At 36.0% G+C, this 19,422-nt stretch overlaps 2 protein-coding genes across 18 annotated transcripts in view; both read right to left on the reverse strand.

Moving 5' to 3' along the window:
* Positions 1-764: 764 nt before the first annotated feature.
* LOC122083245 (KHG/KDPG aldolase-like) lies at positions 765-13,668 on the reverse strand. 15 transcript variants are annotated; one of them, XM_042650988.1, is made up of 11 exons: positions 13,414-13,547; positions 7,418-7,513; positions 6,849-6,898; positions 5,309-5,344; positions 5,202-5,216; positions 4,975-5,058; positions 4,772-4,837; positions 4,545-4,583; positions 4,016-4,115; positions 1,692-1,842; positions 1,229-1,439 (listed from the first exon to the last, which is right to left on the reverse strand). In XM_042650988.1, exons 3-11 carry the CDS (start codon positions 6,888-6,890, stop codon positions 1,265-1,267), a joined length of 708 nt encoding a protein of 235 aa, XP_042506922.1. In that variant the 5' UTR covers positions 6,891-6,898; positions 7,418-7,513; positions 13,414-13,547; the 3' UTR covers positions 1,229-1,264. The 15 variants fall into 15 exon arrangements, with proteins under 15 accessions (XP_042506912.1, XP_042506922.1, XP_042506918.1 ...); XM_042650984.1 differs by having other exon boundaries at positions 5,172-5,216; XM_042650981.1 differs by having other exon boundaries at positions 5,172-5,216; positions 6,849-6,903.
* A 1,488-nt stretch (positions 13,669-15,156) lies between these two features.
* Positions 15,157-19,422, reverse strand: part of LOC122084136 (5'-nucleotidase domain-containing protein 4-like) — a 33,099-nt gene continuing 28,833 nt past the window's right edge. For 2 of the 3 annotated variants that reach the window (XM_042652216.1, XM_042652218.1), the window contains 4 exons: positions 19,119-19,179; positions 17,587-17,646; positions 16,494-16,577; positions 15,157-15,600 (listed from right to left, as the gene is read on the reverse strand). In XM_042652216.1, coding sequence (XP_042508150.1) covers positions 15,478-15,600; positions 16,494-16,577; positions 17,587-17,646; positions 19,119-19,179 — 328 coding nt within the window. In that variant the 3' untranslated portion in view covers positions 15,157-15,477. The remainder of the gene's footprint in view (positions 15,601-16,493; positions 16,578-17,586; positions 17,647-19,118; positions 19,180-19,422) is intronic. The other variant, XM_042652217.1, reaches the window with a different exon arrangement.

The following is a 19,422-nucleotide window of genomic DNA, read 5'->3' on the forward strand; positions in this document are numbered from 1 at the left end:
AAGACTCTTGAATATCAGAAAGCAGAACTGGAGTTTTTTTCGATAAACGTGTCTTTTATTCATAGTTGTATGGGTTGTATGGACCCCTCTAAATGGTGAGAGTGGACAATAAGGTGATAGTGATGGTTCCTCTTAATTGAGATATGTGATTGAGGAATTTTCTCACTTTTTTTTAATAATATATTTTTCTTTTCTTTTCTTTTCCTTATTATTGATTTATTGATTCTTAATTTATGATAGCATTTTGAGGCACTAGAAGTTGATATGCTGGTTAGCTGTTTGTGAATTGCTTTCATTATAAAAATTAGACTACATCAGTACCTATTTGAAAGAAGGAAAATATTAAGAAAAAATATCTATGGGTTAAACTTAATAGTATTTTCTAAGAACAGAAATATTTAAACTCATGGGTTAAAAGTATTTTCAGTCTACCACTTATCGAAGTTCAGATTTTATTTCTGTTTTTCTTTTCTCTACTTCTAGATCTGAACCTATCTGTGAGCAGTGTGAGATCCAAGAGTTGGATATCAGACTGCATTAAAAGGCCTTAGAGCTAAAATATTCAATCAATGCATCTCTACAGGTAGACAATTCTTGGTCCATTAAACGTAATTCTTTTTTGTTTCTTAGATATATAATCAGACATTTGTTCATTGTTGAGGTGCATTTTTCCATTAATTGAACCTCACAATCGTATTAACCCAGGTATTGCACTTCAATAAATGTTTAATGAATTTTATTTTTCGTAAAATTCAAATCTTAACTGGCACACAGAACTCCTAATAGACATAATATATTGGCAGCAACTAAGTCATAACCATGAAGTTTCTATCAAACATATGAATTGGGTGAACAAATAAAATAAGTTGCATGAAACTCCAATTAAGGCGTCAGATTTTACCCTATTCTGGACCATGTAGAAGCATAGTTTCCATGGCTAATGCATCATTTTCATCCCTGAACCACATCTCCAGTGAATCCACAAGAAACCTTGACATAGAGGAAATAGCAGAATTGCTTGCTGAGCATGAAGCAATCAATTGAGAATTCTCCATTTCTTCCTGTATGACATTCCAATTAACCAAAACTAAAGCAAGTTGGATAAGGCACCTTTAAGTCTCAAAACAAGATGCTTCCATGAGAACTGATAAAATAGCCTTAAATCTTGAGTTCCTGAAGGAGATGCTAACAAGTACCCTTTTTTTTTTTTTATCCAAGGGAGGGGCTTTTTTTTTTTTTTTTTTTGTGGGGGGGGTGGCTCTTACTATTTCTTCTCCATCTTCTCCTCTCTCCCTCCCTCCTCTCTAGAGCTGTCTTTCTTCTCTCCTTGGACAGAATCCTTTCCCTCTCTTTCCCCATTGCAGACTGATGGAATATCAAAACCAGCAAGCCTTTTCAGCCCTTGATTCAACTGAAAATCTCCTTGACCTGGGCCTGTGCTGCGCAAATTAAATTCTTACTCTCTTATTTGAGATCAAGGATTGGCTGGCTGCATCAGACACATTACTCAACTCTCCTTAACTAAACTTTATACAACTGAACGGGTCAGCTATATGCACCCATTTTTTCCATTCAAGAATATGAAGAACCAAACTTCTTGTAATAATGATGATGACGATAAAGATAATAATGGGAATAACAGCAGAACTAGTAAGGGAAACAACCAACAAACAGTCACCATGAATTCTCACCTTTGTACGGCTTCATCACCCCGTGAAACTGCAAGCTGAGAAAGTTGACGGATAGCATCAAAATTCTGTTGATCCATTGCCTCTTTCCCAAAAATAGCATCAGACAAGACAACTGCTGATGCTCCTCTCGCAATATATGTCCCTAAGGATTCTGTATGAGAGGAAAACATTTATTGCACAGGCAAGGAAAGTCCCGAAACTAAGCACCCCATCGATGCTTCAAGCACAATTACTGATTAAATATCAACTATCAAGAGTCAAGATGATGAAAAGAGTAACAAATTTGGAATCCACAGAAACAAGAAAATTAAGTTACAAGCATACACTGTCTTCTTTCTTTGGCAAGGTTTAAAATTTCGTTTCATTTCGGTTTTTCGGTGGGCTCAGAAATTGAAATTTTGTTTCGTTTTGGGCCTTTTGGCGAAATTTCGGCCAAAATGGTGTATTTTTTTTTCAGTTGACTGTTTCGGTAGTCAAACGGCCATATTTTGACCTGAAACTTGGTGGGTAACTTATTTTAAGGCTAATAAACATGCTTAGAACATAAAATTGCAAAAATATTGGGACATGACATTGTTTTAGAGTTATACCTTTATTTGGCAGCAACCGTTGAACTGTTATGAAAAATTTTACCTCGTTTTGGAGAAAGAACTTTACCTGGTTGTGTAGATCTTGTAGGAGTCCAATGGAAGTCAAAATGTGTGATGATGTAGCTAATTAGAGGCTTGGTGGAGTGTTTTTCCTTCAAAATATGCAAATGAAACCAACGAGACAGGCGAGACAGAGTCGACACCGAGATATGGTATTTATAACACATGGAATATACCGAGACAGGCGAGATACCAAACGATATCGGCGAAATACCGAAATTTTGTAAAAATGTTATTTCGGGTCTTATTTTGTTTCGGCAAAAAAAAAACACCAAAATTCCGAAATTTCGCCGAGATTTCGAACCATGTTCTTTGGTGTCTCAATTGGGAATATGAAATGAGCCTGATAATATGGAATTAATATAAGGCACATTGACATGTAGACCTTTTTCCCTCATTCCAAATGAGGAAATGTTTTATTGAGAAAGAATGAAAGAAAATATAAGGCCCTCAAAGAAGGAGAAGAGCTCAACAAGCTAACTCAGAACTGATACAACACATATACCATAGTTGTCCCAGAAATAAGGCTACCCAAGCGGTGGCCAGGCACCTAGGCATGTATGCTAAGTTACATATAGTTACATGGTAAATCTAACTTCTTATTTCTACCTTCTTTGATTTAAATCTGTTCCTGTACATCCAAGTAAGTCGTACGACTGTTCTATTTGATTTAATAATGTTAGAAGACTTTTGACGAGATGTTACTGCGGTGCTACATATCTTTATTACATCTGAACTTTCGTTGAAAAAGTACATGCCTGCGGTTCTCTATTGGACCGCATCTTGAGTTATTGATATTAATAAATCTAGCCTTTGGATTGCTGAGATTTTCAGTAGTAGTATTCAAGCTGTTTCGACCCCAATATGAGTTTAATCTGTCCTGCAGAGAGGGATGTATGGGTAGTTACAAAATCTGATGTATAGTTGCTATTTCTGTTGAGTTGCGGAACTATGGTTTTCTGCCCATTGGATTAACTTGAGTTTCATCTATTATGTTCTACCTAATGAATGGAGGAATTTACCCTACTGTGATGCTATTCTGATTTTTGGTTGTGAAGATATAGCCTTGTTTCTAATTCTGGAACCTAGTGTCTAATTTGATTCTTCTAATCATATCCTCATATCCAACTATTGAATTGGAATCAAACTTTGAAGGTTTTGAGTACTAGGGAGGAACTGCTCTGAGATTTACTTTGGAAATTATAGATTTCTAACTGCTGGTTTAAGCCCAGCGGTTCTGCTTGTGGGTGGGATTCTGAAATCTACAATGGCGTCAGTTCGAATCCATTAGAATTGCTGCATAGTTTCTATCAAGGCCATGATCAATTTACATTGTGAACCAATTCTTAAGTAATTGGAAAACCAAGGTCAGTTTTAAAATAGTTGCGTGCTTTCTTTCATTGATTTTTTGGAAGCCATTCCTACTCGGGATGAATTTTATTGAGGGGCTGAACTACACTTTCTTTCTTAATGGTGACAATGGTTTTATTTTATTTTTGTCCCTCAAACCATACTTCTCCGATTATAGAAGAGGAAACTGAAGGTTGACACCACCTTCTCTCTTAATTTTATATGAAAATGTAGTAGATTGATTTTCTGCCTAAGTCCATCTTACTCACCCAAGAAGAAATAAAATAAAAATAGAATAAGCATTGTATGGTTCAAACTACGAACCTACTGTTATGCCCTGAGATGCAACCATTGGAATATGAGGGAATGGTTTCTTCAATGCCGATATATATTGAGCACCACCTAATGATGAGACAGGGTAAACCTATAAAATAAGAAGAAAACATATTAAAATAAGCATACGCCTAACAGATTTCCAACGTCAAAAAACAAAGAATGCTAAACTTATTAAAGCATTTAAATTTTAGAGCATTGGTCTCATTGGAAATGACACATAACTCATATTCTTTTATACTTGAGCTTTTATCATAAGCGTGTAAACCTAACAGAAATTCTCATTCCTTCTTATGCAGAATAGAAGGCTGAGAGATCAAAATTCACCAAAAGGCATGAATGTTTTATGTTCTGATTGCAGATATTGGGTAAATACCATGAAAACTACTTCTGTGCATTAAAGAAGATGGCTAGATACATATCTCCAGGATCACATCCATGTCCTGAAAATTAAAAAGAGACATAGAAAGACAGAAAAACAGAAAAATATGGAGAGGTAGAATGATAGTGTGAGAGGGACCTTGACAATTATTGCACCGGCGCTGTGTGCATTCAATACCTACAGAATCATAAAAGAGGAAGATGAAACAATTTTGAATATAAGAAAAAAGAATGTTAAAAATACAAACCTGAACACAATGCTAGAAAGGACAAAGTTCAGCTTCCAGAATTGAAGTTATCAGATGAAACATGAATAATCATTTTATACAAAATCCTTCAAAAGTAATATACAGAGAAGACTTTTACCTCTGTTGGTGTCATTACTCCAGGGATGTAAAGGACCTCCTTACTTTGGACATCATCCAGAATGTCCTGACAAACACAAGTATAAATAAAGAAACTCAACTAAGACAGACAATTGTAGATGAAACAATCAAGACAGAAAATATAGTTCCACAATTTATACTTTAATAAAAGGTGAAAAATAATCATAAGTTCTTAAGGCACACCTTGACCATTGCAGGGCTCATAAGGAACTTAGCCCCAGCTTTAATGGCATTTTTGGCATCAATTGTATTTAAGACAGTCCCAACCTGCAAAATCCTTCCCATCATGAAACGACTCTCGCAAAACAATGCCAATAATTGGCTTGCAGAAAACATGAAGAATAGTGAACTACAGTCTACTGAGTTCGTGATATCATTACTCCGATAATAGATGTAGGATGGCCCCTCACCAATTCTTGTAAGACCTGTACAAGTAAGTGAAAAAGAGTTCATAAGTACTTTGCATACTGGTCAAGTGCAGCTAGAAATCTTGAAAGAAATGCATATGTCAAACAACCTCAAAAACACCTGGGGTGGACATGACAATCTCCAACTACACAATACAAAGTAAGACAAAAAGAAACCCACATGTTAGTGTCTCCTAAAATATAACTGTTGACTTCAAGTAGATTCAGCATGAAAGGATCCAGTGTTGTTATTACAGAAAATGAAGAAAATGGGAAGGAGCAGGGGAGGGGGTTGGACAAAATCTCCAAGTACGACATACAAAATAAAACAGAAAATGGAACACAGTCAATTAAAATATTAACGGTTTAATTCTAAGTAGAATCAGAATGAAATGGACCAACTGTCGATATGGAGAAATTGAAGAAACTTGGACTCTGCTAACAGACTCGGGTAATTTATTTATTTATTTTTTTTTTGGAATGGTGGGAGGGTTTTATTCAGTAACAGGAAAATTTTATTAAAATTTGAGCACAACTATAAAAGATTAAGGGAAAAGCATTCCACCAATGTAGATGCTGAAATGAAATTAAAGTTCACCAATAAAAAGGGTTGGTGATATTTCATTACCTTCACCAACTTGCCATGCGGAAAAATGGGTAGACACAGGTGATAAAGGACCATGCATATCCCACTGGTCAATTTTCATCTCAAGACAAGTTATGGACATTCTGAGTTTGAAGTGAACGAAAAACAAATACCAAAATGCCACCAGATTCCATTTCAATCAGATCACATGCATGTAATTTATTCACCTTTAACCATCTTCTGCACTTGATTCACTGAAAGTTGAACTGTGAGATGGGTCTAGGGTACTCTATAACATGGGCACACACCCTTGTTGGTCCATGAGTTTCATCATATGGAAAGGAAGCATAAGTGGATGATGATGATAAAACATCCACACCCTTGTTACAGACTGTTTTACTCATTTGAATTTATGTTGGTCAAGATCACCGATTTTGTGGGGCCGAACAGATTGCAGATGTTAAAAAGCAAGCTCAAAAGGCCGAATGAGAGAGGCGGGAATTTTGGAGGAGATGGAGAGGAAATTAAAGTATCTTCTGGAAGGAGGGACTGCTGTCTCTGAGGAGGATCAGAGAAAAATACCTGAAGCCAAAAGAAAGTATGCAAGGTACTGCTAAACAAAGGAGATTCACTAGAGGCAGAAGTGGCCGGCTTACTAGCTGCCTGAAGGCAACAAAAATACCAGTGAGTTTCATAAAATGGCAAATGCCAGACAGAGGGTTAATAGAATCACTAAGTCAAGGGCTGGGATGTGGTGGAGAAGGGAAGGAGAGCAGGGATGAGGAGTTGAATTGTTATTCAGGTTCCAGGAGGAAAGGTCAACAAAATAATTCTACCACATGAAACTACCCACAAGTCAATTTTAGTCAACAAATATCACTCAAAATATTTAAGTTCAGACCATGTTAATAAAGAAGTTGATCCATACAATTGACACACTGGACCATCAGATTACAGATATAAGGGGATACGGATAGTCTTCTAAACACTTTCGTTATAGAGCAGGATAAAAATAAAGTTCATCCACAAAAGCATTCTTTATGCCTTATGCACAGAAGACTCACAACCGAGATGCCACCTCTAAGTGCAGCATGCGCAGCTTCCATCGCCAGCTCTGCACTAAATACAAGGGACAGAAAAACAAACAAAAAAAGCCCTCAGTTTATGCCACAAGATTGTCAAGCTTAATTTGAAATGAAACCTGAACCCACTCTATAGAAATTTTCCTATACACATATATGTATTAGGCACTCCCTGAACATACAGTTTTTAACCATTTAAGTATGTGTGTGTGTGTGTGTGTGTGTGTGTGTGTATATATATATATATATATATGTATAGAGAAACAACCAAGTAATATCAAAAGTGGAAAACTGAAATCAACGAGTAATAATTTCAGCATCCTAAGACAGACGGAAAATGATGGGCAATTTCAAACCATAACATGCTGATAAAATTAGTATTACTCAAAACTCTCTCTCTCATCCTTCATGAAGGCCAACATTCAGATTTACAATAGCATGTCATTCACACAACTCACCCATACAGTATTCCCAACCATATCTGAGTTCCTCTACAGTTGATGAAGTCCTCATATAATTAAGGGACAAAATTTACAAAGCTGTTACGAGACCTCATTGTTCTAGTTCCAATGTCTGAAGTAAGACGAAGGCAATCGCTCTCCTTGAAAAGCTATCAACCTCTTCAGGAAGCCTCCATGGCAATCTTCCTGTAACAGCCTTATTCATTAGTAGATGTGAGATGTCAAGATTCCCTTTTCTCCTTAGGAGAAACACTAAAAAAATTGACACAAATATAATAATTTTCCTTGACTACCCTGTTCTAAGAAATCCCTCTCCAAATCATCAGTTTGGTTGAAACAACACCACCATCTCACAAGATCAAACAAAGAGTCAAAGATAATGTTGTCCCTAGTGTCTAGGTGTCACATTTTAGATTGAGATCCTGATATCTCTATTTGATCCATGCATCTAAAAATCATATTTCATTCACCTTGGCAGAGGACCTTACGTCCTTTCTCAAGCCCTCATTCTTGATCAAAATTACGAAAGCTATGAAGAGCGTAGATAAAGGGGAGATTAGCCTTTTGCATATTTTTACTTAATTCTTTGAAATGCTTATAGGCAGAAAGGAAGCAAGTTTATCAGCGTAGATGAGGGGTGTAGAATTTCTGGCACATGACATGCCAACTGGACATATCCCAAGTCCCAACCACTGGAATGGAAGAAGATGCCATGCATTTGTCAGGTTTAAACTTTGAGGCCCAACTCAAACAAAGACCCACTGTCTTACAAGTCCATCTCCCTCCCCCCACCCCCCCAACCAAATTTTTTTTTTTTTATCCTCGTCTCTGTTTTATGTTATGATGAACAGATTTTAGTAATCTTCAAACCCTATTCAACTCGAAATCTTGCAGACCAAGGTTCAACATTTCAGCAGCGCAGGAAATTTCACCCCCTACCAAAACCGAAACATTTCAGCAAAATGGCCAAAATGGGTTGCCAAAATAGGGGCTAAATATGGTACATTTCGCCAAAAATTATAGAATTGCCAGAAACCTGCCCTAAATGGTGGAATTTTGGCATGAAACTTCATGGTGCTCCTCTTTATGCATAAATATACATACTCAAATCATTTGATACAAACCCCCCCCCCCAAAAGTGGTAGTTTGGTGTCAGACCTATGTTGCTAGTGCATGTAGTTTTCTATATCCTTTCACTTATATTTTTTCTCTACACATAATTTAGTCCTTGAACACACAACATTTAATCAAAACAATACAAATATGCTTAAGGAATAAAGAACCATAAAATTATTAAACATATAACATTACAATCCGACATAAAGTTGGTTCCATTGTAAAAATGATGAGTCATCATACACTTAACAAGTACATACCCCCAACTATTTCTGAAATTCAATACTCCAACCCAAATTCAATACCAAATAGAGTAACGGGATGGTCAAAAGCATCATTGGATAATTGATCTTGCTGCTGGGACCAACAGAATGAATGCTCAGATTGTATGAAAATGTCGGGCATGTCATCTGCATGATGAATCTCTCAAAGTCCATCACAATGGCCCTATAGATGGAATCGCACCATATGCAAGGTAACCAACCTAAGGTATGCATATTGTGATCCCACCATAACTACTAACTGCTAACTGCCAACTGCTAACTGCTAAGCGGAGCGGGCATATATGGTTGGGGCCTGGTATGAGGAGGCTCTCCACAAAAGATGAACCGCTTTGTGATTGAACCTCAGACTTAGAAAGGAATGAAGACCCCATTATACTAGCCATATCCACCATACCCACCATATCTACCATATTGTCATACTCAGAACTAGAACTACTTTGGGCAAAGGAAGTTGCAATGGGAGGGAAAAGAGATAAATTCTTCCTAAAAAATAGGATCTGAAGTTCAACGAATCAAAAGAAGAGAGAAAAGAAGGGAAAGGTAGAAAACTTCCTACCATCAGGGTGGAGAGAGAGAAAGAGAATAGGGAAGAAATAAGGGATCTTATCAAACATTATTCCAGAATTTAATAATGGAGAGAGAAAATAGGAAGAAAGTACATGCGATAGAGAAAAAATAGAAGAGAAAAATAAAAAAGAAAAAGAAATAGGAGAGTGAGAGAAAATCCCTTCCCAACCGAGAGAAGAGAAAGAATGTAGCCAGATCAGGAAATAAAAATTAAGACTAATCCATTCAATTCCAAATCGTAGGAGGCAACAGTTACATATTTATAAGCTTTAAACAACTCAACTCAGCCTTATCCCAAGTAAATGAATTCGGCTCCATGGATCCTTTCCCTCCAATCAGCTCTATTCAAAGCCATACTTGTAACAAGGCCTAAGCTATGCATTTTTTCCTCACCACTTCTCCTAGAGTCATTTTAGGTCTACCACTGGCTCTTTTAGCTCCATTAATCTGTGAATCAAATCACTCCTCCATACTAGAGCATCTAAAGGTTCTGTTGAACATGGTCATGCCACCCCAAACAACTTTAGCTTATCATTTATCGGAGCAACTCCCAAATCAGCTCTAATTTGATTATTCTTTAATGTAGACTAGGATAGGGGTCTAACCAAGTTTCAGCTGCAGGTGCTTTTAAACAAAGAACAACCAGAACCAGCCCACACTTTAATATAGCAAATCAGATTACAATAATCAGCAGGGAAGAACTGAAGTAAATAATCGATCTCAAACCAGTAGGGTTTATGGACAGAAGAGTAGAACTAATAATAGGTCTCTCAAAGCTTCACTTAGGTCCAATTCAATCTAACAACATGAACCGCAGACCAAGGGAAACAACAGAAAATAATTCAGACCCATCGATCTCAGATCTGGGTAGGCACAACCACTAAAAGACAAAATTTGAGAGAATTTTAGTAACTTCAGATTGGTTGGTCAGAAACAGCCCCAATCAAGGTCGATCCACACTCAGGTAAAGGGGAACACTTGACCAGAATTATGGCCCAAACCAAGGTCTGAATCTGCCTCTAATAGCAGAGACCGATTATGAGCAACTGATGAAATTCTGGGCAGATTGTACGATATAAATACCTGATATTCTGAACAGTAGTAGATGCTTGAAAAATAAAACTTGAGAAGAAGAAAACACTAGTAAGAACCACCCGGGCTTCTCACTGCAAGGTGTTGACCAGGTCAAACACCAGCCCCATCGTTCTTGATCAAACACAAGAAGCATCTCAGCAGAGACATTGCAGCAGCAGCAGAGTTTTTTTTGTTCTTAAAATCGTAGGGCTTAATGGGAGCCCTCTTCTTTATTTATAATAACGATAGGGGGTGATTACAATTTAGTAACTTCAAAGTTACTAAAAAACTAAAATAAAATTACTAACATCTAGTTACTAAATCTGGAAAAGTAAACTAGGAAATAAAACAACTAGAATTAGAAACTAACTTATGACTAAAAATTAGAAACTAACTAATGACTAAAATTAGAAACTAATTAACCCCATCAAAGCCCAACTAAAAAGGAAACTAATGAAAAAATGAAACTAATGAAAAAAGGAAACTAATTAGCAATCACGTACTCAATCTTAGAGCCCCTCTTTTAGACCCATAAAAGTGGCCCAATACACTCCAAACCACATGGACTGAAGCCCAACACATATACAACCCAACCCTAGGTTATTCAAAATATAACAAGCTATTGCTTACTTTATCCTTTCCATCTATCTCAACGTCCTTATCTTAGCTACACTGAGCTTATCTATATGGTGTTCTTAATTGCCCAACATTTTGAACTATACATCATAGCCAGTAGTATGATTGTCTTATAAAAACACTTCGGACACATCTCTCCACCTCATCCATCCTATTTTTATCCTCTGTGAAACACCATCCTCTATATCACCTTCTTTATTTATGATTGAGCCCAGACACCTAAAATAATCACTTTCCGAAATTCTCTCTCATCAATTTTCACCACCTCATTATCCGTCCGTTTATAACTCCAACTTGGCGTTAACCCCTGCTTTTGTCTTTTCCACAAAAAAAATATATATATTATAGCAAAAAGCATACACCAAGGAACTTGTTCTTGAATTTCTCTATTAAATCATCTATGATAGTCGCAAAAAAAAAAAGGGGGGGGCTTAAAGCTGACCCTTAATGTAACCCAATTGTAATTGAGAATTCATTATCTTGACCCCCTACAGTTCTTATAGTAGTCACCACACCATTATAAGTATCTTTAACTATGTCCACATATTTACTTAAAACATTTCTCTTCTCTAGTACTTGCCACATTCTCTCTCTATGGACTTTGTCATAAGTTTTCTTAGAGAATTTGTATTGAACAATAAATCGAATCATTCACTAATACAATGGAACTACATATTAACAGAATCATCTCAATATAAATGCATTTTAAACGAAATCCACCAATCCCCTGATGTAGATCAGTCTTGCACAAGGAAGGGGCTCTTAGCCCCATCAAACCAAGCCCAGCCTTGGTTCAGCCAGGCCTTTCCAACCCCCATCGATCAGCAGATTTCAGCCCAGATTTGGTTTCCCTTTTGGGTCCTTCTGGCCAGCTTAGCAGCAACAACTGTTAGAATCTTCAAGAAAATATCTACTGATTTCAGTCTGGTGCTATCTTGCGTTAATATAAAGATACAACTGGAGGAAAATAAAGAAAGTTAATGTTCAAATTACTGTTCACGTGAACAGTAACCAGCCCATTATTTCTTCAAGAATATGATGCATTTTTGGTATTTAGAATCTTTTGTTAGACAAGTAATTAGTTTAGGAACATTTTAGTGGTTAGTTTCCTAGTTACTTATTTTCCTTTTCTTGTTAGTTTCCTATTTTTGCAACCTTCGATTATGAAGGAGCTGCTATGCCTATTCAAGAGGCTAACTAATTGTAATTGAAGGAGACTTGATTAATGAATTTATTGAGCGATTACTCTTTGGATGAAACTGTTATTGAGAGGTGAGATTCCTAAACCCTTGAGGGGTGTGATATCCAAAACCTAAGGGGTGAGATACCCATTCCACTATTCTCTTTCACCCTTCTCAACCCTCCATTTGTCATATTTTCTTTTCTTTATCTTCTTCTTTATTTGTGCTTGTGAGAGGGAGATCTGAGAGTATTTTGAAGCATCGAATGAAGGACCAACAGAGTATAGTTGCAGAACAAGGACAACCACAAATCAGCCATCGGTTTTCTCAGAAGTTAAGGATTTAAGGAGAATCGACAGGACCTGTTTCTCAACTTCTGTTCAGTATTTTTGGAAACCATTTGAAGGAGTTAAGGACCATTCTAAGGGGAACAATCGACTAGGTATTTACCCTCTGTTACTCCACCAGATCTCAGTTACAAACTCTCCCTCTATTCTGGCCGAAACCAGTTTCGCCTGGGCATTATCTACTGCTGTCTGTTTGTTTTCTGGAATAGCTCTTGCTGCTGCAAGTGCTTATACTGGGAGCTATTTTTGATTCCTTGGAAAATATTTGGACATCTAAAATTCTGGTTCTAATTTTCTTTGTTTTTGAACCTATTTTCTGGTTTCTGTTAAGACTAACTTGTGGGATCATAATAGAGTTGGTTTGAGCTTTAATAAATTGGAAGTTGTTCACCTAGTGTAACCCACTTCTACATTACCCCCCCAAAAAAAAAAAGGACAAAGTTACCAACATCAAGAAAGCCCAAAATAATAGAATTTCAAAGCAAAAATAATAAACAACGACGTTCAAATTAATCAAATATGCAGTTTTATAGTTCCTTTCTTATTTATGGGGTCAAATCAGTTCCTAAAGATAGTTATGAATTTATGATACGTAGCTTACAAGTGATTTTCTCTCTAAAATTGAAATAGAGAGAATAAAACAAATGTATAATTTCTAATCAGCCAATCGAACCCAACGGCGCCATGTAATTGATAAAGAGATTCCTAATAATATTAACAAGGTTTGCTAATTTCTCATCAACAGCTACTGTTATAGCGAATTATCAACCATATATATAACTAAGATCCCCCCCCCCCAAAAAAAAGGCAACTTTTTCAAGCAGAAGAACCGTTGGGGTTATCGAAAAACGAACTATCTCTAACGAGGAGGCACTCATTACCTTTTGGCGCGAAGACATGCGATGACTCCGGAATTCTGGATTTCTGCAAGGGTTGTGGCGAGAGGAGACGAAGAGGGTTGCTGAGAACAGCAGCGTGGGACGTTAATGTGCGCCGGGAGCATATTGGGACGCCCAATCGAACTCACAAAAGGTGAAGGGAGTGAAGAGAAGTAGCAGCTCGCCTTAGCCATTGGAAATTTTGAGCGGGAGTGAGACTGTGAGTCATCCCCAACACTATCCAGTTATGCTCTGGTTTTGGGCAAGTTTTTAGTTATAGAAGCCCCATTTTGTAAACCGGTCGAACCGGAAAATCAAGTGCATGTTTGGGTGAGTTTTGGGGAGAAGCCAGCTTCTGGTTTTTGTGGGGTAGGAAGGGTGCAGTTAAATTTTTTATTTTTTTCCTAATGAAACAAAAATTAAATTAATTAAATAGATACTTAATGATATTATCCATTATCTATTAGTTAAAAAATTTTTTTATTTAATGGGAAAATCTTGTTGTCATCCAAAGTGAAGAATTAAGAAGTTGTAACCCTCATTTTTTTGTCCTTATAATCTTGCTATTTTACTTACAACTTATTGCACGACTTTGGTGATAATAAGTTGTAGCTTTATTTAATTTTTAGAATCATTATCGCGAGATTCTAGAAGCTTACCCTTGCATGTTTCTGGACTTCTTTTAAATTAGACTAAAGACTTCGAATGGGATACTTCCATTAAAATTGCCTCTTTAAATCTTAAAAACTGGTTACTGGTGGTCCAGAAGTATAAGCTCCAAGCTAACCTAAACATGTACTTAGTAATGGACTTTTAGGCAAAAGTGCAAGTGTACTTAAACACAAAGAAATGTCTAATACATGATAAAAACTCAACTCAACTATGCCTCTTTTCAACCAAATGGATTGCTATCATAGATTTTAGTTTACAACTCAACTTTGTTTAAATACAACATGGAAGTTGTTAAACTTAGGCCATTTATATCTTTAATCCACGATGTGTTGTGTGCATGGAAATAATTATTTTGTTCTCCTAATCATTTATGTTCATCTGCTTGATTATCAGAGCAATTTGATTTGACATGATTATTAAATTATGGTCCATCAAACCTAATTTAAAGTTTTTAAATGAATTAATTTGTATCGTTTAATTATGGATGATTATTTGTCTTAAGGTTAGACCTTAAATTGTTAGCAACTGGGAACAGAACTGAGCATTCTTGTTTATATGGTTGCTACATTATATATATTTAGGATGTGATTCCAAAATACAAATGTAAGTATTCATACTATGTAGGCATTGAACATGATCAATTGAGTCTTGCATGAACTACTCTTACTGTTTTGTGAAACAAAATCTTTTGGTGTTGTTACAGCCTCTCTCATGCAAATTAAGGTTTCAAATTGAAACCATTGAATTTAGGATTAAAAAAAAAAAATTCCTTCTTTTTGGGCTCTATGTTTAGATTAATGAATGCTTCCTGCCTTCCTTATTGATAATATTGGGGTTCATTTTGGCTTGTTAGGGTTTTTACTTTTAAGAAAAATAAAATTTTAAAATTGAGATAAGATTGTAAGATTACAAGATGACATCAGTATATAGGGCCTAAAGGTGTGGGAATCTTCCCTTTAGGCCCTATATACTGAGATTTGTGAATCTGTCAAAGTGAGACAAGAGTTTGTAGCCCTCCCGGGATTGGAACTTGACCAGACTTGCCAATTAATATAGAATGGTTAGACATAATGATTGAACAAAAGAAAGTTGTAACATAATGCAAGAAATGCTCATATGATACATTTTTTTTCACATGACATTGATATGGTACAATTGGACAAGGGTATAACAAGTGTATAGTATTTGTCACAAATTATGAGCTATATAAAACATTAATTAGTTTGATTACATTGATATGGTACAATTCTACAAGGGTATACCAAGTACATGAGCCTTGAAATGATCAACCACCCTTTTTAAGAGGTACACATTACCCATGATGCTAGAGATTATTCTCTTTCCATAGTCTCAAGGACTTGATTCTATGCTGTTCAAGTCTCATTACTGCACACGTCAAATTGCGAGAATATCAAATTCATGTGGCATGAAGTCTTCACTGGGTCGATAGTATTTGTCAGGGGAGTACAAGCTCAGGTTGGTGACTTGGCTTGTGTAGAGACAGGCAAACCTCTCCACCTATTCAAAAATTAGGATATATAAGAGCCATGTTTCATACACAACTCAATACTAAATTAGAAGTAACACAGGTAAAGACTGACGGCAACATTTTGCCACATGGAATAGATACCATGGTTGCTAGTGAAGGAGAAGATAAAAAAAACAGAAAAAAATATAACAACCACAAAACAACAACAACAACAACAACAACAAAAAACTCTGCCTTGTCCCAACTTAGTGGGGTTGGCTACAAGGATCCGTGCAAAACAAAGTAGCTAAAAAATGAGGTCCAAGCATAAAAGGAGAAATGAAGTGAATTAAAAATATGAAAGATAAAGAGAAATGGCATAGAGATGAAAGTAAGAGGAAAGAGGCACAAACAAGGGGAACAGTTTCAATGATCAACAAATAGCAACCAAATCCATGTTGAAGCACTCAAAACTGCAGAAAATATAAGATATAAGTTACTGATGGAGTTGATATTAGGCTTGATTGCCTGGTTATCAAGGAAAAGTGTTCCAAATGTCTGCAAATATGAAGTTCAAAATTTGGGATTACAGTCTACAAGATGGGAGGCAACCACAAGATAAATTAAAAAATAAATGAACTCGAATGAACCGTGGTAAGACAAAACTTCATCTAATCTGTGCCACTAAGCAACATATATGCAAACAAAGACAAGGGACGTGGAGAATTATTTTTATATATACTTTTTGAAGTTTTGTATTTCAGCGAACTAGTCAAATAGTTTACCCCACTTACCAAAATAATGGACATTGATCAGTATTTTTATTGTACAAATGGTCATAGATTATAACCAAAAGTTGCCTTACAGTGATAAAATTTAGCAGAGGTGACATGAGTATATGACTTTGCTATATGGTAAACTTCACAGGAAAAAAAAACCTGACCTGATGTGCAAAGCGAGAGTTCTGGAATCCAGTCTTCATGAGTTGTCCCCAAACTTTATGAAACTGAAATAGATTGCAAGAAATATGTAAAATATAGACAGAAGTGAGTCACCTCACAAATCTAACCACCATCATATGACGATGGCGACAATTTGAAGGTCCTTTTCATATGGCAAGAGTTTATGTCCCAAACCTCATTTAATGGTAAATCAAGAAAGCCTTTCACACTGACAGTTGCATAGCTTGACACCAAAGAAATTACAAGGAAAAAAAGTACCAACTCTTGCTGAATCTTTTTCTACAATGGCTGACTAAATAAAAGTTTCAAAGTTCACACATTCACAAAAATTCTGATTTAGCATATATTAAAAACATGAAGAACCAGAGCCTTGGAGAAACAGTATTTCTTTCCTGATCAGGATATCAACCAACAAAGCCATGTTCTGAGAAGGTAACTAGCGGAAGCAGTGTCTAGAGAAATGATCTTAGATGTAATAACAACTGTCGAGGAGTAGGGTGAAGTGGTAACTAGTGATAAAAACGTGTGAGACAGATATTTTAATGCTGATCACTCTCCCTTCCAAATAATTCTATCTTCTATTTGTGTGATCCGTGAAAGTTGCAAAATCTTCCTATAACTTTCTCTCTCCAATTATTTTTTCTCCCTGATAAGTGAGAGTTAATTGAGGTAAAGGTAAAGGTAAAGGTAAAGGGCAATTAGCAGAGAAGAGAATCAGATATGTAAAACACAATGACAATAAACTACAAAATATTAAAACCACCCATAGCGCATTAGTTATTGCATATGTGATTCCTGTAAAAGTGGTTGGAATAAAAAACACATAAATTACAGACTGAGTAACTGATTTATCACCCTAGCACTAAGTCAAACGTGAGAGCATCTGAAATAAAGAAGCATAACTACGAAGTAATAATAATGATGATACATGGCATCCTCAAAACTATGAAGAGTTAAATAACCAAACTACTTTATAGTTATGAAAAGACAAATGCAGTTGTTAAGATCAAATGTAAGCAACAATGTTTTCTGTAGACCCAACAAGAAGTATAGTGTCCAAAAAAGTTTTACTACCTTTTGGTGACATTTTCGCTGAGTCTGTTGATGACGGAGACGAACTTTCTCCTTCTGTGTCTAAAAATCAGAGAGAAGAACAGAGTAAATAACTTGCAGCTGGTACTGCTTGCTATAAAAAGAAAGGAAATTCAAACATTATTAGCAACACGAAAACTGATAGTGTAGAATCTTTCTTAGAAGTCACATCCTTGCAAGGGACACCACTTGAAGACAAAATAAATATACCTAAAATCATGAGACCGATATTTTTTATTATAGGTAAAAAAAAAAAAAAAAAACACACACACACACACACTTGAAGCCTAAACAAAACTAAAACACTAACCCTCTAAGGCTACAGCATCAGTATTCAAGTTGTCAAATAGTTTAAGGAAACATTTTTAGAAACTAAAATGATTAAAAAATCCATGAGACAAGATATACATATGCAACACCAGCTATAAAGATCAAAATGATGATTACCAAAGGTAGACAATAAACGTATAGAGAACAAAGAAACGAGAAGGGGGAATCAATTTTTTTGGTAGGCTTGTGGGGAGGGGGGGGGGGATAGCATATAGGTGCATCTATTTCCTGTGAAAACCTCTACTTCAGCCTATAACTCACTGCTTAAAGCTCATCCTCTGCCTCTGGAATCGTATACGCATGACACTAGAATGCAGGAGAAATGCCATGCACTCACGTATGCATGCACATGTGCAATCACATACACATGCATGTACACAAAAAATATTTAAATAGAAGGATTGTAACAATGTTTTATGAACCTGGTTCTCCTACTCACATGTCAAATTTCAGACCAATTGGAGCTAGCCAAGTGGCAAAACAAGGAATTAAAAAAAAATCCAGGAATACCAAGAGGGTGCATAGTACAATGGGTATGCAAGGACATACCAATCAACAGTAGGCTTTTTCAGACCATTCCGTAGAAAAATACCAATGGTAAGATTTTCCACATCATTCTTCCACATGACAAAACTGGGCATTCCCATTAAGGAGATTCATCCTAAGTATGGGAAAACTTGCATGTTTTATTTATAGAATTGGGGCATATTAATGTCATTTAGAGACCTATGTGCATATCACCTGAGCTGAGGCACACACCAAGACATGTTGAGTGCCTCACCGGCTATTGTCAATAATCTATAGACACCTTCTGCCTCAGGGCAAAGCTCAGGTGCTTTTAACTACATTACTGAGGTCAAAGAATCTGAGAAGGAAAACATGTATAACATAGAAAACCATTTTTATCGCATGAGGTACAAACCTGATGTGGCATGCAGACTTGTAAAAAAGAACAGTAATATTGTTCCATTATAATATTATATCATAAAGATAAGATTAAAAACGCTACCAAATAAAGAATTTTAACAGCAATAAAGATCAAGTATTGCAACAAAATCGATCCCATGAACGCATGCTGTCTTCCATGTTTTCTAGCTTCATTTCATCTGATAATATTGACCAGTTGAGAAAAGGAAAAAACGACAATGTGATGACACAATAAACGAAGTTTCTACATGGCTGACCTCCAATTCTTTGAGCTTAGAAGCAAACTTCAGCTTTTCCTCAGCATTAACACCTTCAAACCTGAACCAAGAATTGATTGAAGTAAGAAACAAGCCATTAATGAAAGAAGAAAACTTGACCATAGCCATTAATGATTTTTTTTTTTTTATAATTCTCAGTAGGTAATGGCAACGAAAGAAGCTGAAAAGCTTGAAATTACATTGTCCCCAATAGATAATAGCACTTTATACATATTTTTTTAATATATATATTTATTATTATTATTATTATTATTATTATATTTATATACATATATTTTGGGGG

The sequence above is a fragment of the Macadamia integrifolia genome, chromosome 7, assembly GCF_013358625.1.
Source record: "Macadamia integrifolia cultivar HAES 741 chromosome 7, SCU_Mint_v3, whole genome shotgun sequence".
Classification (NCBI taxonomy): Eukaryota; Viridiplantae; Streptophyta; class Magnoliopsida; order Proteales; family Proteaceae; genus Macadamia; species Macadamia integrifolia.

Coding starts and splice junctions, on each gene's coding strand:
- LOC122083245 (XM_042650973.1), bottom strand. CDS start 13,604: ATGGCTAAGGCGAGCTGCTACTTCTCTTCACTCCCTTCACCTTTTGTG. Junction 6,904..13,413: donor GCATGTCTTCGCGCCAAAAG/GTAATGAGTGCC, acceptor CCTTGTATTTAG/TGCAGAGCTGGCGATGGAAG. Junction 1,440..1,691: donor GGTGATGAAGCCGTACAAAG/GTGAGAATTCAT, acceptor TAATTTGCGCAG/CACAGGCCCAGGTCAAGGAG.